Genomic DNA, 25,175 nt, shown 5'->3' on the forward strand with positions numbered 1-25,175 from the left:
CTGAAGGCAATTTCCCTACTTCTCCTTCAGTAGTTTAGCAAGTGGCAGTGGGTACTGATGAGGTGTTCAATCACATTCCCAGACTGAGAGTCAGAATGCTCACCAGGCTCCTCTTGCACCCCATACCCCACACATCAAACTGCAAAATGTTTACTCTGATTATTCAGGCAGTTACTGAGAGTATTTGCAGTTTAGCTCAATAAAGCTGTATTCATGTGGACAATAACACACAAATCCACTTGTACGTGGTGCTTATTGAGACTGTAACTAGCAAGAATTAGAGAGATGCAGATGTAGACAACAGTACATGAACAGGTACAGAGAGCGAGGGGTACAGAGAGAGATACACACACATCAACTGACACAGAGAGACAAACAAATACAGAGGTGAGAGTGAGACAGACACACACAAAGCTGAACCAGAATCTGACCAGTTTGGCTCCTCGTTTGCGGTATTCCAGCTGTCGTCTGTCTGATTCCACACACTGTTCATAATTAGAGCCCAATAACATTTATTAGACAGTGGAGCTGCTGCCACCTGCTGAAGGTAAGTGGTACAGACATTCTCACATGGGACTAAATATCAAGTAACAAAAATTAGTTTCAGAAAATAAAGTAGTTTAGTGTCAGTCCGTTTTTCTGTGAATGTATGTTTATGTCACTGTGAAAATGCGTCGTTTTTGAAAATATGCAATGTGTTTTTATATCATTTATGAGGTGTGTTTGTGTGTGTGTGTGTGTATGTGTGTAGACAGGCGCTTGTGTCTGTTAATGCAGTGATTCAAAAGCTTTTGGTTGAAGGACCCCTTTTCAAATGGATCAGTAATCACAGACCTCCATATAAATTATAATACTGTAAATCACCCATAATATGAAGCTGCATGCAAAGTGTGTTTTACTAATGCTTTTAAGAAAATTGGTATTTCTGAAAAAAGACATGTCTTGCACTCATCAGTATGCTTCTCAAGAATACCAATGTAAAAGGAAAGCAACAATTTATACTGTATGTGAAGAGAGTGCTGATTGGTTGGCAAGTGGCAGTGCCATGGAGAATGCACAACTGATGGTGACTGACCGTTAACTGCCAAGCATTGTTTGAAATTTAAACCAGGCAGCTTGACTCTGATTGGTCAAGACATTGCCCTGAGGAATGAGTCAGTGAATGGCTGTCACTTGTTTAGTTGAAACTGGTGCAATGTATGTACGTGTTTTTTCTGTCTGCAAAGAAAAGGCCCCATGTATTAATATATGCAACTTCCAGTACCCGCAAATGTACCACAAAGCGAGCCCAACTGACAATCTTAAATTGGTTGTCAGCATAATTTTTAGCACACTGAGGATTATTTAGCAAATGTTGTCCAATCGCAAAATCACATCTAATGTTGGACACTGTGTTTTGAGTTTTGTCAGCATGGGCTGCTTGGGTCTGGTCTGTACCCTACCTGTTGTGAACAGCTGCTGGGACATGGTGTTTGATACGATCCACCAGTCTTTGGGACTTAAGGCCTACATATCTAGCATCACACTGGCACTGAAATTCATATCCCACATTACTCATTTGTGTGATAGGCAGAACGTCTTTTTGTCTTGACGACAGCATCCTGTTAGTGGCGAACATCACTCATGTTGCTGCTGCATAGTAGCAGCGTGAAACAGGTAGCTTCACCTGTTGCTCAAATTTTTGAGATGCCTTGCCCTTCCAGGATAATCTGAGGTAGACTGGGCACTTTTCAGGGTGGTGGCCTTAGGCCCGTTCATGAGTTTGTGTGATGTACAGCACTAAGTGACCTGATCAGGGTAGCCATTATCCCGCAGGATGTCTTTGATGCCCCTATTTCAGCAACAAGCTTGCATGGTGAGCAAATGGCTCGGGCCCGATTTACAAGATTCCCGATAAAACCAATCTTCTAGCAGGTGAAACTGTAAGAATCACAATGCGTATATTTACTTGGTATTTTAGATATCAGTGCCCGCTTCTCAGCTCAGGGTCTGTCTATTGATGCTGTTTCCCTTTCTAGGTGAGACAGCCAACCGACTCTGCATTGCATCTGTGGCAGACGCACCCCCAACCCCCCCACCTGCCTCCCAGCTTGGACCCAGCTGATAGCAGCCACCACTCAATTATTTTGCATGCTCCTTCAAGAAAATATTTAATGATTTTGGTTAATTAAAAAATTAAAGTAGAAATTACAGATGAGGAACGAAAACGGATATTGAGGTGGAAAGTATTTCTGAACCTTTATTTTACACCCGGGTATGAGGAGTACATCAGAATTTAGCTGGGATAATTTAGATGGGATAATTGTTTGCACAGGTTCCTGCTTTAGTTAGAAAATTTGGTTCAAACTCAAGATTATTTATCCAACTTTCAATGACCAGAAAAATATTAAAATTTAAATTCCAGTTGTTGGAATATTTCCTCCAAATCCAGGAGTGAGATTCTCACAAAGCAGAGGCAGTTTAGATGCCGAGAATTGAGTCCGATGGGAGACTGTTGGAAACGGAGAAGTTTAGTCAGAGTCAGAGACACCCCGGGGAACTTCTAATCAAATATCCACCACCTTCTCAGGACTTAAATCTCCAGTGGGTTGAGCCCAAATTCCAGCAGTTTCCGCTTCTGTTCCAAATGGAAACGGGTTGCTGTTTTCTCCCACTGACTTCTGGCCATTTCCAGCTTGTTTAGTAGCATGTCCAAGCTGTCCTGTATCAGAGGGAGGAGGAGAGAAGTCAATGCACCTCACTGTTCACAGACCCCCTGCCTCACAGCATCCCAGGCAAGAAGATGAAATTTAATCAGCAAGTCTTTGGTTTGGGGTTTTATCAGCTTCCAGATTGTGAGGAGGGAGAGGATCTGAAGAGGAAAGAATGAGTTAGGGTAAAAGTGAATGGCTGTCACTTGTTTTGTTAGCTGAACCAGGCGCAGTTTTCTCAATTCAAAAGAGAGTTGGTGACGTCCTGGAGGTTTATTATTTTACACAGCTAGTTGTGATCTGAAATATGCTGCCTGAAAGAGCAGTGGAAGCAGATTCAATAGTAACTTTCAAAAGGGAATTGGATAAATACTCGCTTGCCATCTTCTTAAGGGTAATAAATACTGGCCCTGCCTGTGATACCTATATCTCATAATCGAACACTAAAATACTTGAAAAGAGAACATTTCAGGACAATAGAAAAGAGCAGGGGTGCGGGACTAATTATCTAATTAACGAATAGCTCTTTTAAAGTGCCAGACAGACATGATGGGCCAGATGGCCTCCTTTTGTGCTGTGAGATTTTAAGGTCGGTGTGATGCAGCTTGAATGTGGTGTACTGAGGAAGCAGTGGGGAGGAAGAGGCTATAGGAGGGGGAATTGGGGGTCAGAAGGTGTGTGAGAAGAGCAATGCTTCATAGAACCACTGACAAGCTGCACTCTTATATTCAGCTCCTTATAATGGAGATCAATTTCAAGATAGAGATCTTTAGATGAGGGAGTCCAAATCTAAGGGCCATTAATATAAGATAGTCACTTTTAAATCCAACTGGGAATTCAGGAGAAACTTCTTTACCTAGAGGGTGGTGAGAATGTGGAACATGCTACCACATGGAGTGGTTGAGGTGAATAATATCGATACATCCGAGAAGAATCTAGATAAACGGATGAAGGAGAAGGGAATAGAAGGAAATATTGGCAGAGCGAGATGAAGTAGGGATGAGAGGAGGTTCCTCATGCGGACCATAAACACTGGCATAGACCAGTTGAGCTGACCAGCCTGTTTCTGTGCAAAGTATGTATGAAATTGCCCCTCCGACTGTCTCGTGTATAGAACTTCCAAACCTCATTCTGCACGTGTTCCGAGCTCAGTTATAGAGACAGAAGACAACAGATTGAAATACTTGGCTTTCCACGGTGCCTCTCAGGACATCTCAAAGCACCTTAATGCCAGAGAAATAGTTTAGGAACGTAGTTATTTGTAATGCCAGGAATTCAGCAGCCAACTTGTACAGAGTAAGATCCCACAAAGAGCAGTGGCCAGATAAGCTGTTTTAGTGATGATATAGTGTCATGGATGTTTTTATGTCAGGCTGAGGGGGCAGATTAACACCTCATCTGAAAGATAGCACCTTTGATAGTGCAGCACTCCCTCAGTACTGCACTGGAGTGTCAGTCAGGACTATGTGCTCAAGTCTCTAGAGCGGAACTTGAACCTTAACATTTTGGTGGCAGTTTTCCCACTGAGCCAAGGCTGATACCTTATCAGTGCATCTTAGCTGTAACTCAGACACGTGGCTCCTATAGCATGTATGTGTTTATCACTCCCCACTGACCTAACGGTGCTACCTACATGGAGGATGACCTCATACTCAGTTTCCATGTTGTCTATCTTGCTCTGGAGCTCTTTGATGGTGGAATCTTTCTCCTTGATGATCTGGAGCTTCTCCTCCTGAGTTCTTGCTAATTGTTGCTGACATGATGCTGGTAGGAAAGTACATCACAGAATTAGTTCCTCTGTATATGACCTTCACCTCCCCAGCCTCCCTCCCCACTAGACAAAACTCCAGCAAAGTCCCACTGCACAATCAGCACTACAGTATCCAGCCTGATCTCAGCACAGCTCCACAGCAAAGTTGGGTATAAGTGTGATTAGTTTAAATTACATATGTTCATTCATTTACTATTTGACAAACACTCATTTGGCCACATATACGACACTATGGTTAGTCACACAAACACACATTACAATCAGTCACAAGCACAGACAATATACTTTTTAAACAATTCATTCTCGGGATGTAGGTGTTGCTGGCTAGGCCAGCATTTATTGCCCATCCTGAATTGCTCTTGAGAAGGTGGTGGTGAGCTGCCTTCTTGAACCGCTGCAATCCATGTGGTGTAGGTACTTTCACAGTGCTGTTAGGGAGGAGTTCCAGGATTTTGACCCAGCGACAGTGAAGGAACGGTGATATATTTCCAAGTCAGGTTGGTGAGTGACTTGGAGGGGAACTTCCAGGTGGTGTTGTTGCCATGTGTCTGCTGCCCTTTTCCTTTGACATGGTAACAGTCATGTGTTAAAAAGTGCTGTCTAAGGAACCTTGGTAAGTTTCTGCAGTGCACCTTGTAAATGGTACACACTGCTGCGCTGTGCATCGGTGGTGGAGGGAGTGAATGTTTGTAGATGTGGTGCCAATCAGGGCTGCTTTGTCCTGGATGGTGTCAAGCTTCTTGAGTGTTGTGGGAGTTGCACTCATCCAGGCAAGTGGACAGTATTCCATCATGCTCCTGACTTATGCCTTGTAGATGGTGGACAGGCTTTGGAGAGTCAGGAGGTGAGTTATGCACCACAGGATTCCTAGCCTTTGACCTGCTCTTGTAGCCACAATATTTATATGGCTAGTCCAGTTCAGTTTCTGGTCAATGGTAACCCCCAGGATGTTGATAGTAGGGGATTCAGCGATGATAATGTCATTGAATGTCGAGGAGCGATGGTTAGATTCTCTCTTGTTGGAGATGGTCATTGTCTGATAATTATGTGAGGCAAGTGATACTTGCCACTTGTCAGCCCAAGCCTGGATACTGTCCAGGTCTTGCTGCATTTGGACATGGACTGCTTTAGTATCTGAGTAGTCGTGAATGGTGCTGAACATCCCCACTTCTGATCTTATGATGGAAGGAAGATCATTGATGAAGCAGCTGAAGATGGTTGGGCCGAGGACACTAACCTGAGGAACTCCTACAGTGATGTCCTGAAACTGAAATGATTGACCTCCAACAACCACAACCATCTTCCTCTGTGCTAGGTATGACTCCAACCAGTGGAGATTTTTCCCATTGACTCCAGTTTTGCTAGGGTTCCTTGATGCCACACTCGGTCAAATGCTGCCAAGGGCAGTCACTCTCACCTCATTTCTGGAATTCAACTCTTTTGTCCATGTTTGAACCAAGTGTGTACTGAGGTCGGGAGCTGAGTGGCCCTAGCGGAACCCAAACCGAATGTCAGTGAACAGGTTATTGCTAAGCAAATGCCACTTGATAGTATTGTTGATGACCCCTTCCATTACTTTACTGATGATGGAGAGTAGACTGATGAGGCGGTAATTGGCCAGGTTGGATTTGTCCTGCTTTTTGTGTACAGGACATACCTGGGCAATTTTCCACATAGCTGGATAGATTTATTCCTTCTCTTTGTTTTCTGTATGTTAACCAGTTCTCAACCCATGCCTGTATATTCCCCCCCCCCCCCCCACACACCCCACAATCCCATGTGGTCTAATTTTGTTTACTAACCTCTTGTGTGGGACCACATCCACTGGTTCCCCCTTATCTATTCTGCTATATACATCCTCAAAGTGCAGGAGGGCATGTCATGAGCAGCATCAGCACACCTTCCATTACTTTACTGATGAGTAGACAAATGGGGCGGTATTTGGCCGGGTTGGATTTGTCCTGCTTTTTGTGTACACGACTCAAATTGACTGAAGATGGATCACCCACTCAGCACTTTTGACCGAAGATTGTAAATGCTTCAGCCTTGTCTTTTGCACTGATGTGCTGGGCTCCTCCATCATTGAGGATGAGGATATTTGTGGAGCCTCCTCCTCCAATGAGTTGCTTAATTGTCCACCACCATTCACGACTGAATGTGGCAGGACTGCAGAGTTTAGATCTGATCCGCTGCCTTCTTGAACTGCTTGGATGTGAGATCACTTAACACTTGCTGCTTATGCTGTTTGACACACAAGTAGTCCTGTGTTGTAGCTTCACCAGGTTGACACCTCATTTTTAGGTATGCCTGGTGCTGCTCCTGGCATGTCATCCTGCACTCTTCATTGAAGCATTAACCACTAATTTACCACATTCACAAGCAATGCACTCACTCACACTCATACATACTACACACTGCGCACACACATCGGAAGCACTCAATGCTGGCACTGTCTGCAATATGTTAAGGTTGGTGTGATTTTCACTCACTGAGTTGTTGCTGCAGGTGACTGACCTCAATCTCCAACTGATGGACTCGGAGGTCCATGTCAGACCGCAATGTCTTGTACTGACGAGTCATATCTGTAGTTTGGAGAGTGCGAGGGTGGTTACACAGGGCAGGAATTGTTTGCAGCTCTTACTTCAGCTTTGACATATTTCTGAACCACAACCCTGGAGGTCACATCAGTAGCAATCTCCACCAGTTCCTGAATTTGACTCCAGAAGCAGAAACTCCCCTGCATGATATACTAGTGCAGCTCTAAAACTGAAATAACTGGTGACTATCTTAAGTAGCACATGGGATAAACCTATATATTGGAAGGGGAGTGCAGTCGGAGGGTGCAGGTAGGGAAGGGACAGAGAGGAGGGTAAGGCTGCAGCTGACCCTCTCCCACTGCTTGGCAGAGACCAGGACTCGTGCTCTGCTCTTTTCTGCTATCCAAACCTGGTCTTAACTAATTAAACACCTGATCTGCTGTAGCAACTAAAAGAATTTGTGAAACCATCAGAGGGACCAGACGATAGATCAAGGCTGATTCCTAACCCTGAAACTACCAGGAACACGAGCGGTTTGATATCCAGATGTATAGTAGTGAATTTCACCACCCTCCCCACTGTATAAATGATTCATTTTATCTATTAGTTCAATTATTGATCCAATTTCAATGAGCAAAATAATTAATCACCCGAAATTCTTGTTCCCACCACCTTTCCCCAAGGTCCCATCTCAGGCTGAGGTGCAAATGACTGCTTTTATTTCACAAAATATCTATTTTTCATATGTGAGCCTGCATTTCACATTTCGTACTATTTAGCTCTGGAAGTCTTCACATCTGAGTCTGATCATCTCTTCATTTGACAACAACACATGCAGGAACCACTGAATCACAAAGGGAAACCCCCCTAACCTAGGAAACACCCATTCTAACCCAGAGGTACTCACTCCAACCTGGGGAGCTCCCCCTCACTCAGTGAATGCCCCTCCCCATCCTTACCACAGAGAAATCCCTTAGACCCAGGGAATGCCCTCTCAATCTAATCCAGCATACTGAGATCGTGCCACCCTGTACCACTGCTCCAGCTGAGATCCTCTAACTTAGCACAGACCACTCAGGGCCACTCAGATCCTGACCTCATTACAGCCTTGGTTCAAACATGAACAACAGAGCTGAACTCCCGAGGTGAGGTGACAGTGATTGCCCTTGACATCAAGGCAGCATTTGACCGAGTGTGGCATCAAGGAGCCCTAGCAAAACTGGGGTCAATGGGGATCAGGGGAAAGCTCTCCACTCGTTGGAGTCATACCTAGCACAAAGGAAGATGGTTGTGGTTGTTGGAGGGTCAGTCATCTCAGTTTCAGGACATCACTGCAGGAGTTCCTCAGGGTTGTGTCCTCGGCCCAACCATCTTCAGCTGCCTAATCAATGACCTTCCCTCTGTAATAAGGTCTGAAGTGGGGATGTTCACTGGTGATTGCACAATGTTCAGCATCATTCGTGACTCCTCAGTGTGTACCATCTACAAGATGCACTGCAGGAAGTCACCAAGGCTCCTTAGGCAGCACCTTCCAAACCCACAACAGCTACCATCTAGAAGGCCAAGGGCAGCTGATGGATGGAAACACCACCACCTGGAAGTTCCCCTCCAAGCCACTCACCATCCTGACTTGGAAATATATTGCCATTCCTTCACTGTCAAAATCCTGGAACTCCCTTCCTAACAGCACTGGCCTGCAGCAGTTCAAGAAGACAGCTCAGCACCACCTTCTCAAGGGCAATTAGGGATGGGCAATAAATGCTGGTCTAGCCAGCAATGTCCACATGCCATGAATGAATAAAAAAAACCTGGGTTAGACTCCATGACGATCATGCTCCATGGACACTTTTCCTCAATAGCCTATCAGAGGCGTCCCTGGCTCATTCTGCTGCTAAATTCTGCCCTTATCTACATCTCCTGTTTACCTGAATGTATCGCCTTCTTAACCTCTTGTTCTTCATTCAAATCATTCTTGAGAACTTGCAGCTTTGCCTTCCACTCTTCTTTAACCAGCAGAGCCTGTCTTGCAATATCCCTCCGCAGAACTGGTATTTAAGGGTTAAAAATTAATTCAGAACCTATAATCCAACTATCATTTCCTATTCGTCAAGTAAGATAGACTAAAGCTGAAAAATAGAATTTTTTGCCACTTTCAATCCCTAGTGTTGGCATTCTAAGGCATATGTGGGACAGGTTAGATACAGAGTAAAGCTCCCTCTCTACACTGTCCCCATCAAACACTCCCAGGACAGATACAGCACAGGGTTATATACTGAGTGAAGCTCCCTCTCTACACTGTCCTCATTAAACACTCCCAGGACAGGTACAGCATGGGGTTAGATACAGAGTAAAGCTCCCTCTATGCTGTCTCCATGAAACACTCCCAGGACAGGTACAGCACGGGGTTATATACTGAGTGAAGCTCCCTCTCTACACTGTCTCCATGAAACACTCCCAGGGCAGGTACAGCATGGGGTTAGATACAGAATAAAGCTCCCTCTATGCTGTCTCCATGAAACACTCCCAGGACAGGTACAGCATTTGATAGATGTCCTGATGCTACTAAAAGGGGATGTTCCTTTTTTTTTTATAAATCTGGGTTTTAAAAAAAGCTGCACTAATGGAATGCGGCTGTTGGTGGTGACAGTGAACTGCAGAAAGTCACACCATAGTTAGTGGTGCCAACAATAGAGGGTATGTGGAATTGCAAGTCTTTCTTCCAGCCCCATCAACACCTTCAACCCATTAACCACTTCACCCCACCACCCCTTCCGTCCAACAAATAGGAATTAGGGACAAAATTTATTTCAAATTTTGGATATAGAATGTTCTCTCTTACCTAACTGATCTTTGAGCGATTCCACTTGATGAACTGTCCTCTTGTATTTCTCCTCAATATTGTCTCCTGTATGAGAAACAATGAGGAGGTCACAGGAGAAAGGCCAGAAGTTGGGAGGGTGAGCAGAAACAGATAGAGAGAGAGATAGATAGATAGTTAGAGAGAGAGACAAATAAACAGAAAGAGAGAGAGAGCAATGTTTATAGGTTTCCTTCATATATTGCAAATAGTTTGCAAATCAGTTGATTCATTCTGAGTTTCTTTCAGCTGTGCCCATAGCAGGTTATAGGGCAGAATCATTACTGGGTTGGTTCTATCACCCAGGGAATAGTTACACAGAATCTATAGTACTACAACTGGCTACTCTGCTGTGCACTGGTGTTTATACTCCACACGAGTTTCCTCCCACTCTACTTCTTCCCACTCTGCCCAAATATCCTCTGTTCTTTTCTACTCATGTAAGCTTCAACACTCCCCCTAAATTCTGTAATGATCTCTTCTTATACCAGTTCATGCGCCAGCAAGTTTCACATTATCACCACTGTCTGTAAAAAAAAATCACTCCCAAATTCTTTACTTGTGCTGAAATTCCCTCCCTAAATCAGTCTTGCTACCTCTCTCTCTCCTTTTAGACATTCCTTAAAACTTTTGATCAAGCTTTTAGTCATCTGTCCTAATATCTCTATCTGGCTCAGTGTCAAATTGGGTGGTTTTACCTAAAGGTGCTTTATAAATGTTGTTTTTGATCTGTTCATGACTATCTTATATTTTGTCCCCTTATTCTGGACTCATTCACGAGGGGGAACAGTTTTTCTACATCCACCCAATTGAACCCCTCCAGTAATGTAAAGACCTCTATCTGATCTCTTCATCTTCTCTTTTACAGAGAAAAGAGCCCAGCTACTCAGCCTCTTCCTGATTGTTGCATCCTCTCAATTTTTTGTAACAACTTTTTAATGTTTGCATTTTCTTCAGTGTTTCAATTTCCTATTTGTTGTACGAAGAGCAGAACTGTGAACAGTACTCAGCGTGTGGTATAACCAAGGTTTGATATTAACTGAATATCACCTACCTGTTTGACCCCTCTAGAAATGAACCCAACTCTTTGTTTTCACACAGTGAAGCCACCAACTGGCTGTGTGGGGATCGGCTGCTTGTTCCCAGGATCTGGCATAGCAATGCTGTGTGATGGGGGAAGGGGGCTAAAGAAGCTACAAAATAACTGAATGGATCCTGTGTTCTGAATACTGAACACAGCTCCATCACGTTGCAGCCTTTATCACAACAGTTTCTTTCTGGACTCTGCCGCATTGTGGCTTTTCCATGGGCTTCTTGATACGCATCTACCTGACAGCCTGCAGCACATGCCTGTGTGCACGAGTGAGGCCAGGCCAGACGAAGGCAAACACAACAAAGGATTTGCCAAAATACGTTCTCAGTGAGATTTTTGGCATGAATTGCTGGCAGGTGAATATAGTGATGTGTTTTTTTTTACATTTTTATTCCCAGGATGTGGGCAGCCCTGACAATCCTGGCATTTACTACCCATTGTTGGTTGCCTTGAGACTCTGGTAGTGGTGATAATGGTTTGATACACTTCACTTCAGAGGGCAGTTAAGAGTCAACCAAGTGACAATGGTACTGGAGTCAGATATTGGCCTAGTTGGGGAAAGTACGGCAGGTTTCCTTCACTAACTTATTGGATTTTTACATCAGTCTGACAGCTTTTAATTTCCAGACAGTTTTTAAACTGAATTCAAAATTCTCAAACTGCTCTGATGGGATTTGAATTCACTTTCTAGATCATTAGAACCCCTACACCATACATGTCAAACACAAACTCATTGCTATTTCCTCCCATTCCTGTCCTGGTTTTTGCTGGACTACAGATTCCATGGCCCCCAGCTGCCCTCTGGTACCTCAGCCAAGTGGCCCTTCTGAATTTGTGAGTCCAGACAGAAGCTGTTCAATCACAGAGGCATCGCAGGTGACCCTGTCCTCACCACACACACTTCCCAGAAAGGATCATTTGAGTTGTGATTGGAGTGGCTGAGTGGCTCACGGCCCTGAGACACACTGGCCTCGGTCTTGGCTGGAGTGACAGAAGACAATGTTCAAATGGGTCTGCGTCACATCATTCACTGCTTCCTCATATTTTATAAAATATTTGTCAGGCTTAGTTGCAAATGAGTCATCTACAATTCCAAAAAAACCCCCCAAATTCTGATTCACTGGAAAGCTGAACAGATACTGGTTTCAATGTTTAACAGTTTAAAGTTTTTTTTATGCCCAGCAACTGAGCATGTGGTCAGTCCCATGTTAGGTTTGATGTGTGACCCATGCTGAGCTGATCGCAGTTCAGTGTGATAACAGAGAGGGAATAGTGAGGCCAGGCTTCTGTTCTGATCCCTGTCCAGCTTCCTGCTAGAACAGATTGTTCATGTCAGGAGATGATGTGAACTCTGGGACACTCAATATCTCAACTCACCCATGGAGAATGGGTACTTGGGGGAAACGTTATTCTGAAAATCTGTCATCGGCTGAACTAGAGCTTTTAGGGTTAAGCCAATTGACATCTTTCCCCACTACAATTCCTCCTTTGCTTCCAGCAGCCACTGAGATCTGTGCTTCTCACATTTAGTGGCTGAACCCTAATATTGCATTAATATTTAAGGATACAGTAGGTTAGTACTTATGGCAAAAGCAAAATACTGCGGATGCTGGAAATCTGAAATAAAAACAAAATGCTGGAAAAACTCAGTAGGTCTGACAACATCTGTGGAGAGAAAGACAGATCTGAAGAAGAGTTATATGGACTTGAAATGTTAACTCTGTTTCTCTCTCTGCACAGATACTGTCAGACCTGCTGAGTTTTTCCAGTATCTTTGTTATTATTTTAGTACTTATGGTCCCCGACGAACAAACCAGAGATCACATGAACATAAAAAATTGACAGTTGGGAAGTGACCCAACCGCTTCACCAAACTTTCCCCACACCATAGTTGCTGGTAAGGCACAGCCCAACCCTGCTTTTCTATGCTCTCCAACCTTCTCCTCCCTCTCACTCCCCCTCAGGTGCTATGTGATCTCCCAGGTGAGGCAACGGGATGGAGACAAAGCCCTCTTGGCCAATAGGGAAATACTCTAAGATTCCTCTCCAACCTCCTCAACTGATCACAGTTTGATGCGGTTGGGTGATCTCACACAAAGAAATGTACTTGGGAAGAAGGAACAAAACTCATTGATCTGGATGTTGACATTTATTCTGGTCCTCACTCACCTTCTGCTCCTTTCTTTCCTTTTTTTGCCTTCCCTTTATTCTTGGGCGGCATTTTCCTCAAATGTCCTGAACCTACAAAGAAACAACAAAAAATATCTGTCTGGGGAGGACGCTGGAAATGGCGGTGTACTTGTCAATGTTTGTGTCTGTGTTTGTCGGCTGCGGCTCTGTTGGGAGCATTCACACCTCTGAGTCAGGATTCAAGACCCACTCCAGAGACACCTGTCACTCCCAATGCAGCACCAGGGGAATGTTGCACTGTTGGTGCTGTCGCTCAGAGTAAACTTTATATCAAGGCCCTGTTTGCTCCATCGTGTAAAAGAGACCAAACGTAAACTGGCCAACCACTTTGCAGAACACCTGTGGTCTGTCCACAAGAATGACCCAAACCTCCCTGTCGCTTGCCATTTTAACACTTCACCCTGCTCTCTTGCCCACATATCTGTCCTTGGCCTGCTGCATTGTTCCAGTGAAGCCCAAAGCGGAACAGCACCTCATCTTCCGACTAGGCACTTTACAGCCTTCCGGACTGAATATTGAATTCAACAACTTTAGGTCTTGAGCTCCCTCCTCCATCCCCACCCCCTTTCTGTTTCTTCCCCCTTCCTTTTGTTTTTTTCCCCAATAATTTATATAGATTTTTCTTTTCCCACCTATTTCCATTATTTTTAAATCTTTTATGCCCCCCACCCCCACTAGAGCTATACCTTGAGTGCCGTACCATCCATTCTTAATTAGCACATTCGTTTAGATAATATCACCAACTTCAACACCTCTGTGTTCTTTTGTTCCTTTGTCTGTGACATCTTTTGATAATCTGCTCCTATCACTGCTTGCTTGTCCCTACAACAACACCCCCCCTCCACTTCTCCCCCCCCCACCTTAAACCAGCTTATATTTCACCCCTCTCATTGTAAAGAAAAATCAGTTCTGTTGAAGAGTCATGAGGACTCGTAACGTCAACTCTTTTCTTCTCCACCGATGCTGCCAGACCTGCTGAGTTTTTCCAGGTAATTCTGTTTTTGTTTTATATATTTATGTTTATATCCCCTGGGACCGCTTTGAAGAAAAGCTGGGGAATTCTCCCCGGTGCCCTGGCTAATATCCATTCCTCAATCAATATCAACAAAACAGATACAAATTACCTGGATATATCACGTTGCTATGTGTGGAATCTTGCTGTGTACCAAGTAGCTGCTGAGTTTGCTACTTTGTGACAACGATTACACTATAGAAAATACGTCATTGATCGTGAAGCACTTTGGATGCCCCGAGATTGTGAAATTTCGGATTTAAATGCAAGTTTTTTAAAAAAAAACTTTACACCTTGTACGTGGTTTTGCTGCAGTGACCTCCCTCTTGCGCTGACAGGGCTGTTGGGGTAACAGCGCAGCCACCTCCACCAAGTCAGACAAATACCCTTCACATGTGAGTGGCGGGGTTGAGAATGGGGCAAGTTGGCCGCTGTGTGGGGCATGATTGTTGACCTCCAACTCTGTCCACATACCCTTCGCTCGCACGCGTTCCCCTGCACAGCGGCCAGCCACGGCCCTGGCCGCTCTTTCTTTCCTTCTCAAACCCGAGGACAGGGGCAAAAACTTCTGCCATAAAAGCACAATACTGCGGATGCTTGAAATCTAGAACAAAAACAAAAAAAAAAGCTGGAAAAACTCAGCATGTCTGACGGCATCTGCGGAGAGGGACACAGTTCACCAATCCTCGAAACGTTAACTGTGTCCCTCTCCGCAGATGCTGTCAGACCTGCTGAGTTTTTCCAGCTTTTTTTTTGTTTTTGTTCATAAAACTTCTACCTCGGCCGAACAGAGACCGGGATCAAACTGAGACCCCCCACCCTGGTCGTCCTGGCTAAAATCCGTATGTTCCTCACACCACGCCCCCCCCCAACCCACCCCCATCACTGAACAACTACAATGAGCGTTTATCCAGAATCTTTATCAATATCCCACGGGGGTGGTCGCAGCATTAGAGACATTCATTCCCTGTACATTTTTGGGAAGACTCCTAATAAAGGCGGGAGGGAAGCCACCAAGAGGAGAAATTTGAAGGACAAAAGCAAAAAGGACTAAAGAAATCGCCTAAAATCCACTCAGTCACAGAAAAAAACAAATCCAAGCAAAACAGGAGCAGGTGAATTAAAATAGGAAATATTGAATTTTGTTAACAATCTACGTGCAACTTTAATTTAACAAGAAAAATACAAACAAAAGATCGAATAGAAAATGTATTAAATTTTGATAAAAGCAACAGAAATAACGGCAGCTATTTAATAATTTGCAGAACTTGTTCAAGAATAAAATAGATCCATTTGCAGTTATGAAAAGACATATTTACACAATCACAGCCTGTCGGGTCGATGCTGCTTCTGCCAGGACTGGGTCGATCGATTCTCCAGCCGGACATCTTCTGATTGACATGAGGGCCACCAATCATAAACTGCATCAGGACGTCAGTCATGCCATTTGCCCAATCAACGTGGTCGGTGGGCGGGCATTTCGCATCAGTGTTTGACGTTGCTAGGCAGCACAAGCGCTGGTTGCCTGGATACCGAAGCCTTGCTCAGGGACTTGGCGCCATCTTTGAGACAGGCGGATGAAGCCCAATCTTCAGGAGTTAATCGCCAATCAGTCAATGAAACAAAACGGGTTTTGCTGTTTTGATTTATTTAGAAAAGCATTATGACTAGATAAAGGTGTTTGATGCAACTATGTAATTTCAACAGCAGAATATTGTCAATCATTAAAAGATAATTTTGTGCAGATACTGTACCGGCCTTTCTCACAATGAAAGATTTTTTTTCCCTCACCATGGAAGATGGGAATGAAACTATTTACCAAGAGTAGGGAATCGGGCAAACTGATAAGATAATTACGAGGAGCCTAATATAGTGGTTAGGGAGGATCTATTTCTGAGTCAAAATAACATAGATTTAAAGTAATTGACGTAAGGATTACAGGAAAGTTGAGGAGTACCTTTTTTCACCCAGGCAGTGTTAGGATTTAGAACTCTGTCTGAAAGGGTTGTAGAGACAGAAACCCTCACTACACTTAAAAATGAGTTACAGCACTTGAGGTGCTGTAGCCAACAGGGATACGGGACCAAGAGCTGGAAGGGGGAGATGAAACTGAATAGCTCTTTATCAGCCAACAGGGACACAATGGCTTCCTTCTGTCGCGTAGATCTTTCTTTGCAAGGCATCAGCAACTTTGAAAAAAATATGATAGAAGTCCAAATACATGGGAGAGTGGTGATTAAGTGACACCATGCAGTAGGACCATTCCAGGTCATGGGTATCTCTATTCATGTCACCTCCTGGCTGATGCAGAAGCCATGGAATAATCCATATTATTTGCTGATGCTACTAGAATACCTGCCCTTTTTCATTTTAGGATTTGTGTAGTTCGATTGGTTGAGTTCTGGAAAGATTTTGTGTTGAAATATTGGTCAGGGCTTATCAAGTTTTTCCTAAACAGCTGTGTGGAGGCAATATGGATTGAGCGGTGCAGTATATCCTGTTTGTCTACACTCCTGGTGTCTAATGGTAAATTTTCTCTACTTGCAAAAGAAATTGGTGTCCTTGTACCACAGCAATAATTTCTATGACATTGGTGAAATTGAGACATGTTTGGAAAAGGCGGAATTGGAGCAGTGAGAAAATAATCTTTGTAGTGACTCATTAAATAACAACCAGCAACCATCTGATGTGAGGCAAGTTCATGATACTGCCCTGGTCTTACTGTATCTCAATCTTGGATTGTTGAAACCTGACAGCTGCTGAGAGAGCTGTGGGGAGGCCAGAAAACCTGTTTCAGATATTATGGGTTCCAACACTTTGTGGACTTGTATTGTTTAATCTTATTGATTGATCCAAAGAATAATGCCCATTCCAGGCATCGCAATCACTCTTAACCCACCCCAAATACTGTATGCTCTCCTTGTGGAGAACCCACTTGATCTTAGAATAGTTCATTTGCTTGGGCTGCTACTTTCAACATGAGAGAATATTCAGGTGATGTGGTATCTGGTGGATCTCCTGTAATTTATCATGTGGATCCACATTTCATGGAACAAAGCCCATCAAAAACAGACAGGCTCAAACTTGGACTGACACAGGACAAATTCATTTCAAACATGATGGGTTGCCATTTACTTGTCCTTGTCGATACTACAATCTCCCCACCATGTTGCTATATTTCTTTGCAAGAACTTATAAGAGGGGAAAGGGCCTGATAGATTTATTTGTTTCACCCCCTCACAGCCTGTTTTGTTCAACAATCCAACATGGGTGACTCTATGATCCAGTGCTTATGGATGCTTGTTTTCTCCCTTCCTCTCTAGGGGCCACTTCTGAAATGAACCAATAATTGGGTTTACCTCTCATTTCCTCCTCTCCCAAGCTTTAGCTAGGGCTAAATTACCCTGCCTTAAAGAGTGAATACCCAGCTGTTACATACTTCTCTAACCGTATTCTTTTTATTCTGTGTGTATGGCACAATCATGAATGTTAAAAGCTTTAGGTCATGAAAGGGAAGGCTGAGAAAAATAGGAAGATTCTTGGATTTGAGAGGAAAATGATATTTCTGCTACTTAATCTCCTGTACCATTGTATATGAAAGGCAGGAGCAAATGTTATTTTCATGTGAAGCAGGGATGGAAGGAAAGTGGATAATTAGATTAAGAACATGCAGGTATAATTCCGTTTCCGTTGTAATGTTATACATTCCATCCTTCAACGAGTTTCTTTGCATTGCAAACTGATACACAAAAAGCTGAGGTGGTGCAGCACCATCTCTGGCAGGAAGAAGTAATTACAGCATGACATGTTTACATAAACAGTTCCTATTATAAGCCTGGACATAAGAACTTATTAGGAAAAAAGGACAGGAGTATAAGTTATTTTTATTTCCCTTTATTATTATTAATGCAGAACAAATATTCAGAGAATTAGATGTACTTCCAGGGTAAAAATTGGAGACACGAACATAATAAACTTGCGATATGCTGATGACACAGCGCTACTTGCAAAATCAGAAGAGGCCCCACAAAATATTGTAGATCAAGTAAAATCCAGAAGTTTAGAATGTGGATTGAGTATGAACACCAAAAAGACAAAAACAAGGGATTCATTAGAAGAAACTAGTGCGAAGATTGAAGTGGATGGTGTCACACTGGAACAAGTGGATAAGTTTGTTTATTTGGGACAAATGATAACAGAAGATGGTGGATGCGATGCCAAAATTAGAAAAAGGATCGAGATAGCCAAAAGTATTTTTGTGAAGATGAAGGACGTGTTAACAAGAAAACTCAAGCTTGTAACAAATAAAAAAACTCATAAGATGTTACATTCCATCCACCTTCCTGTCTGCCTCAGAATCCTGGACAATAAATAAAAGATCTGGAGAAGAAAATAGAGGCCTTTGAAATGTGGGTGCTAAGGCGTATGCTAAAAATCCCATTTACAGACCAGAAGACAAATGAAGAGGTGCTTGAAATTGAAAGACGGAGAAGACTCTAATGTGGGACAGCCAGAAAAGAAAGTGTCAATATTTCGGCCATTTGATCAGAGCTGAAAAGCTACAGGGATCCCCTGTAGGGACGACCTAGGTGTAGTTGGGCGACGGGGGTCCCCATCACAGAGCGGTTGCGGATGAGATACAATGGACACTGGATGTGTAAAGATGCTTCAAAACAGGCGAGAGTGGCAATACCATGACAGCAGATCTCCTGGTAGGAGACAGCAGCAGGGTGATTTGAGAAAGACAATGTTATTGCGTTGGCGGGATTTATTAAACAATAAGAAAAAGGTTCCTATTTAAACAATGGATTTATTTAAAATTATTGTTATGAACAAGGATTGTTATTACGTGTCGGGCAACTGAGTTAAGATACAGATCAGCCAAGTTCGAATGGAATAGACTCGTCCTTCCCATGTAAATACTGAAAACAGAAAGTACTGGAATTATTGAGCAGGTTAGGTAGCATTTAGCGAGATTAGAACAGAAAAACGCTGATGATCGATGACCTTTCGGCAGATCTGCAGCATCCGCAGCAATTTGCCTTTTCCAGCCCCGATGTAAACAAGGTCTCGCCAGGATGAAACATGGCACCTCCCGCGAACCTCTTCACACCCCCTTTCCCCCCACCCCCGGGCTGAGCCGCATGCGCACTCCGCCCCACCTTCCCTCTGCGCGGTCCGCTTTCCCCTGGGTGAACTCTGACCCCGGCAGCGGCCGCGCGCCGAGGGCGGGACGAGACGAGACGAGCGGAAGGAAAAAGCTGAAGCGAAATTAGCGGTGACCGGGTTTTAAAAAAAAATAAATGAATTTAAAATGATGTGAGCGGAGAGTTTGCTGAGGTAAACCCGCCCTCTCATCCCCTCACGGACCGTCTCCTGCCCCCTTTTCCTGTCAGGAAGTTTGCGGAAGGGAGGTTTTTTTTTATTGAAAAGGCTGCAGTCGGGTGTCCGCTGGTTGTCGATGGCGGCGGCGGCGGCTCGGGGCAGTAACCTGAGGAAAGCGGGAGGCTTCATCGGGCTGGTGAAGGACGCCTTCCAGCCTCATCAACACCAACACCAGCCGGCAGGCATCGTGGACAAGAGGGCGGTGGAGAAATGCTGGAAACTGATGGACAAGGTACAGGGGAAAGGGAGATCGGGGTGGGGGGGGGGAAGAGTCTTCGGGTTTGTGTCCCCCGCTCGGACATTGCTCATCGCGGTCAAAGTGACCAGTGTCTGGGGGGGGGGGGTGGGAGAGAGGCTCCGGGTTTGTGCCCCCCGCTCGGACATTGCTCATCACGGTCAGAGTGACCAGTGTCCGGGGAGGGTGTGGGGGGGGGGAGGGGGGGAGTGGTGGAGAGAGAGGCTCCGGGTTTGTGCCCCCCGCTCGGACATTGCTCATCACGGTCAGAGTGACCAGTGTCCGGGGGTGGGGGTGGGGGGAGAGTCTCCGGGTTTGTGCCCCCCGCTCGGACGTTGCTCATCACGGTCAGAGTGACCAGTGTCCGGGGGGGGGGGGGAGGTGGGTGGGGTGGAGAGAGAGTCTCCGGGTTTGTGCCCCCCGCTCGGACGTTGCTCATCACGGTCAGAGTGACCAGTGTCCGGGGTGGGGTGAGGGGGACACCTCCCTCCATCCAGCCATGTTCCGGCCCCCTCCCGTCCTCCCGGGGGTTTGGGAGATGTCAGTGAACCCCCCCCCCTCCCAGGATAAGACACTACTCGGATGGATGACTTACCCGCACCGGGAGCCAGGGCTCGTAAATAAAAACTGCTGCATCTGCTTCTTGTCAGAATGAAGGTTGTCCCTCCCGGCGGAGAACGTTCCCCGGAGGGTGACAGTCAGTCCCGGGCAGTCAGAGAGAGAGCGAGCCATGGCGAAAGGCAGTCTGATGGGCAAGGTGCAGGTTCCATTGCAGAGACATTCCTATTGTCAGGGTTGTGCGTTAAGGAGGTTTTAGTGTTTCTAGACGCAAACAGGAATGGTTTACACTTAACACAGATGGATAAATATCACAAGTCTAGCTCTAGTCATTGAAGGAGATCTGAAATATTCAAAATAAATACCATAATGATCTAAAGTGTCCAAGTTATAAAGTATACACACATTGTAGAATTCAGATTCATTTAGGATTAATCTGTTACTAGTATATATGGTAAATGTCCCTGTAAAGCATGCCAAATATATATGAAGGCAACACTGGTGCTGCATTATTTCTCAAACACATCCACTATTATTAAAACAGAAAATTCTGGAAAAATGCAGCAGATCATATTTGGAGAGAGAAATGGTGAAAGGTCACAGACCTGAAATGTTAATTCTGTTTCTGTCTCCACAGATGTTGCCTGACCTGCTGAGTATTTCCTGCAGTTTCTGTTTTGATTTCCAGCATCTGCAGTATTTTGCTTTTGTAATATATTGGCCCTCTGTGTTTATAGCTGTTGGTAGATAAATGCTGGGTACCAAAGACCAGTGGTTCAGTGTAATTGCAATGTGTTCCAGCTCCCTTTTATTAGTAACCCATCATTGTCCAGGTAGATAAACAATTGTACAGAATTTACCATCATACATCAGAATTGTGGATATTGGCATGATGCAGTGAAGTTTTAAACTGGTGTTGGAAATGCCTACATCTGGCATGCCTGGCTACAAAGTCTCGTTGAATTGCAGTGAGGTCTTGCATACAGTCAAATGGTGTTACTTGTTGCTATGTGTTGCTTTGTTTGAAAGTAAGTGTAATGAGTTATCAGTCAGTTGTGCTGTTTTTTGTGTATAAATGCAGCCACTCTTGTGAGATTCGTAAATGTTAGTGTAGAGTGTATGATTATTTAACTCAGTTACTACATTGCTTGGGTGTGTAATCTTTCACTAGCATCTCATGGAGATGCTTGAAACAACTTCAGGTTTTGTCTTATGGAGAGTTCTGTTAACTTTAGTAAAGTGATCCATCACAAACAGCTTAAAATACAAGGAGCTGAAATTTCTTCTTCATTTTAATAACTTCCAAAAACAGAACTGATTGAATGATTGACCATAATAGTTGATTTGATCTGAGTCCCTGTCTATATATTATTGATATAGCATTGTTACTGAGCTGTAACTGAGAGAAACAACTGCTATCTTCTCAAAAACAAATAAATTTTGTGTTTTCAATTTCAAATATTCTATCAATAACATATCTGAAGTTTTGCCAAATGCCAATAGTGCACAACGGAAGGTGTAAGTAATGGTGAGTGTAAACCCTTTCCTTTTTAAAGTTGGTTTGCCAACAAAGTCTGAACATTGTTGTATGATTTTAAAAAGAGATCTTAATAGATATTGTAAAAGAAAACTCATAATAGATAATTTAGTACCTGGTGTGATACTGGGCCACACAGTACAGATCAGTAATATTCAAACCCTAGTTTATACTGAATTTGTAAATCTCAGCCTGGAAAGCAGTTGGGCTTTGCAGTTAATTTCAGCAGCCCTGGCTTTGGGAGGGGAAATAAAATCAGCAGTGATTGCTGCTGGAAAGTATATGTGTGTATAAACATCTGGGGAAGGTGGAATTGGACTCTGCTACAATGCTTCCCCTGATTGAATAACCTGTCAACTATGATTCTATAGGCTCACTCCTTACAAATGGTTTTATGTGTAACATACTGGAGACTATGCCTCAGCACTAGTAACTGCCTTTTGCTCACAGAGTAGAAAGGACAGATATTAAAAGAGAGACAGACATGCATCTTTCACACCCTGAGGATGTCCCAAAGTGCTTTACAGTTAATGAAATGCCACTCTTGAGGTGTCATCACTGTTGTCATGGAGGAAACATGAAGGTAGCTAATCTGTGCACAGCAAGGTCCCACAAACAGTATTGTGATAATGACCAGAGAATCTGTTTTTGTGATTTTTGAGGGATAAATATTGTCCAGGCCACCCTTCATTGAATCATGTTATATTAGCACAGAAGGAGGCCATTTGAATCTCCATTGGCTCTTTTGAAGAGCAGTCCAACTTGCCCCACTCTCACTCTTTCCCCATTTCTCTGCAATTTTTTTTCCTTCAAGTATTTATATAATTATCTTTTGAGGGCTAATGTTGAATCTATATCTGCTACCCTCTTGGGTAGTGCATTCCAAATCCTAACCATTTGTTGCATTAAAAAGTTTTTCCTCATGTTGCCCCTGGCTCTTTTGCCAGTTACCTTAAACCTGTGCCCTCCGGCTCTTCAATTAGAAACAGAGTAAAGAAAGGTAAACTATATAAACCCTTCATGACTTTAAACACCTCTAACAAATCTCCTCTCAGTTTTCTCTGCTCTAAGGAGAATAACACCAGCTTCTCCAGTCTACCTGCTTAGAACATGAGAAATAGGAGCAGGAGTAGTCGGTACAGCCTGTATAATCATGGCTGCTCTTTGACCTCAAATCCATTTTTCCATTTGCTCACTATATCTCTTGATTCCATGAGAGATGAAAAATATGTCCATCTCAGCCTTAACCATATTCAACGATGGAAGATCCACAATCCTTTGAGTGAAAAATTTCACCTCACCTTAGGCTCGCATTTCCTGAATCATTCTAGAAAATTTCTTCTGTACCCTCCTTCAGACCCTTCCTAAAGTATGGTGCCCAGAATTTGACATAGTACTACAGCTGGGGCAAATCTAGTGTTTTATCTAGCATAACTTCCTGGCTTTTATACTCTGCCTCTCTTTATAAAGCTCAGTATCCCATCTGCTTTATTAACCTGTTATGTAGCCTTCAAAAATTTGTACACAAGTATCCCAGATCTCTCTCTCTTGCACCCTTTTAAAATTGTACTGTTTTGCATGTATTGTGTCTCCTCAATCTTCCTGCCAAAATACAGTATAACCCCTCTCACTTTTCTGAGTTGAATTTCATCTGTTATGTGTCTGCCCGTTCCACCAGTTTGTATCTGTCCTTTTGAAGTCTATTACTCTTTTCCTCTAATTGTCTACATTTTGCCATCTGCACGCATGGAAATTTTGGCCTGTATCCCCAAATTTAATTCACTAAAGTATATCAGAAACATCAGTGGGCCTAGTACTGAACCTTGGGAAATTCTATTTATACCTCCCTCCAGTCTGGAAAACAGCTATTCATCATAACTCCATATTCTCTCCCTTACCCAAGTTTTGTATCCTCCTTACTTTGCCCCTTTTATCAAATGCCTTTTGAAAATCTATGCAATCAGGTTTGTCAAACACGGTTTTACAAATCCGTAGTGACTCCTTTATTAGTCTATAATTATCCAAATAGCTGTTAATTTTCTCCCAGATTATTGTTTCTAAAAGCGTCTTCACTATCAATGTTAAACTGACTGGCCTCTAATTGCCAGGTTCATCCTTCTCCCATTTTTGAACAAGGGAATAATTTTTGCAACCCCCCAGTACTTTGGCATCACCCCTGCATCTAAGGTGGATTGGAAGCTTATTTCAGCACCTCTGCAACTCTAACTCTTTTATTGTTAACATGCTATGTAAGATCTTCGGATTCCCCTTTTTGTTAGCCGCCAATCTATTTCAGTAGTTCTCTTTGCCCTACTTGTCCTCTATACCTTTTAGAGTCATCCCGATTCTCCCTTGATTAAGCTCAAACCTGTAAGAATTCTTCTGCTTGTACATATTTACATAATATTTACAGCACATAAGCAGGCTGTTGGTGTTATGCTATACCCCAGTGCTCTCTCATTCTTCACCTTTTCCCCTCCTTTGTTTATCTGGCTTCCCCTTAAATGCTTTTCTTTAAAGTAGTGCCACGGGATCTTTTAAAGATGGCATCCCATGCAGTCCAACACTCCCTTACACCTTGTTGTCGACTGCCCCTCAATTGAGGATGATGTCTACTGAGAGTCATGAGTTTCTGTCATCAATCTTCATGTGGCTGAACAGGCTGATTCTTGCCCTGTTTATCTTTGGGCATATGGTACCCGCAAGGTAGTGGCATCTGAACTGCAGGATTTGCTTCCTTTTCTTTCCTTCTCTGCTGCATCATTAAGGCATTGTGACTGAAAGCGTGAAGCAGTTTGATTGGCAAGTTGTTGCCATTCTAAATGATCGGTAGCAAGCTCATATTGCACCGGAATGTCAACCTACGTTTTGAGCTCAAATCTTTGGAGTGGGATTTGAACCCACAACCTTCTGACTCAGAGGTGAGAGTGCTACCCACTGAGCCACCGCTGACGTGGCTGAAAATGAGTGCTGATAGATTTATTATTAGTTGCTTGTTAATTCAGCCATAGCAAAGGTGTTAATGATCCTGGCAACAAGAACTTCCTGTTTAAATACAGCAGAAGTTTTGAAAGTTTATGTTTCAAAGCTGTAGAAGGACGACTTCTTTTATCAACAAGTAAGCAGGATTTTGCTGTGATCTTTCTTCTTTAACTTGTGCATGTATAGGATATTGGTCTTACTGAGCTGGCACTTGGACAAAGCATTTTCCACAAAAGACAGACAAGATACCCAAGAGAGATTACAAGGCAATAATCTTAGGCATGTTCAGTCATAGAATGACATTATTAGCTTACTGTCCTGAAATCAC

The 25,175-nt window shown here is 43.6% G+C and overlaps 2 protein-coding genes across 2 annotated transcripts in view; one reads left to right on the forward strand and one right to left on the reverse strand.

Annotated features, from left to right (window-relative positions):
* Positions 1-2,572: 2,572 nt before the first annotated feature.
* ccdc153 (coiled-coil domain containing 153) lies at positions 2,573-15,592 on the reverse strand. The gene is made up of 8 exons (XM_041174279.1): positions 15,470-15,592; positions 14,625-14,754; positions 13,118-13,189; positions 9,838-9,903; positions 8,924-9,043; positions 6,951-7,043; positions 4,324-4,454; positions 2,573-2,701 (listed from the first exon to the last, which is right to left on the reverse strand). Exons 1-8 carry the CDS (start codon positions 15,590-15,592, stop codon positions 2,573-2,575), a joined length of 864 nt encoding a protein of 287 aa, XP_041030213.1.
* A 3,802-nt stretch (positions 15,593-19,394) lies between these two features.
* Positions 19,395-25,175, forward strand: part of cbl (Cbl proto-oncogene, E3 ubiquitin protein ligase) — a 215,100-nt gene continuing 209,319 nt past the window's right edge. The window contains exon 1 of the mRNA XM_041174435.1: positions 19,395-19,767. Within this exon, the coding sequence (XP_041030369.1) occupies positions 19,612-19,767 (156 nt within the window). The 5' untranslated portion in view covers positions 19,395-19,611. The remainder of the gene's footprint in view (positions 19,768-25,175) is intronic.

Source organism: Carcharodon carcharias, chromosome 25 (assembly GCF_017639515.1).
Source record: "Carcharodon carcharias isolate sCarCar2 chromosome 25, sCarCar2.pri, whole genome shotgun sequence".
Lineage (NCBI taxonomy): Eukaryota > Metazoa > Chordata > Chondrichthyes > Lamniformes > Lamnidae > Carcharodon > Carcharodon carcharias.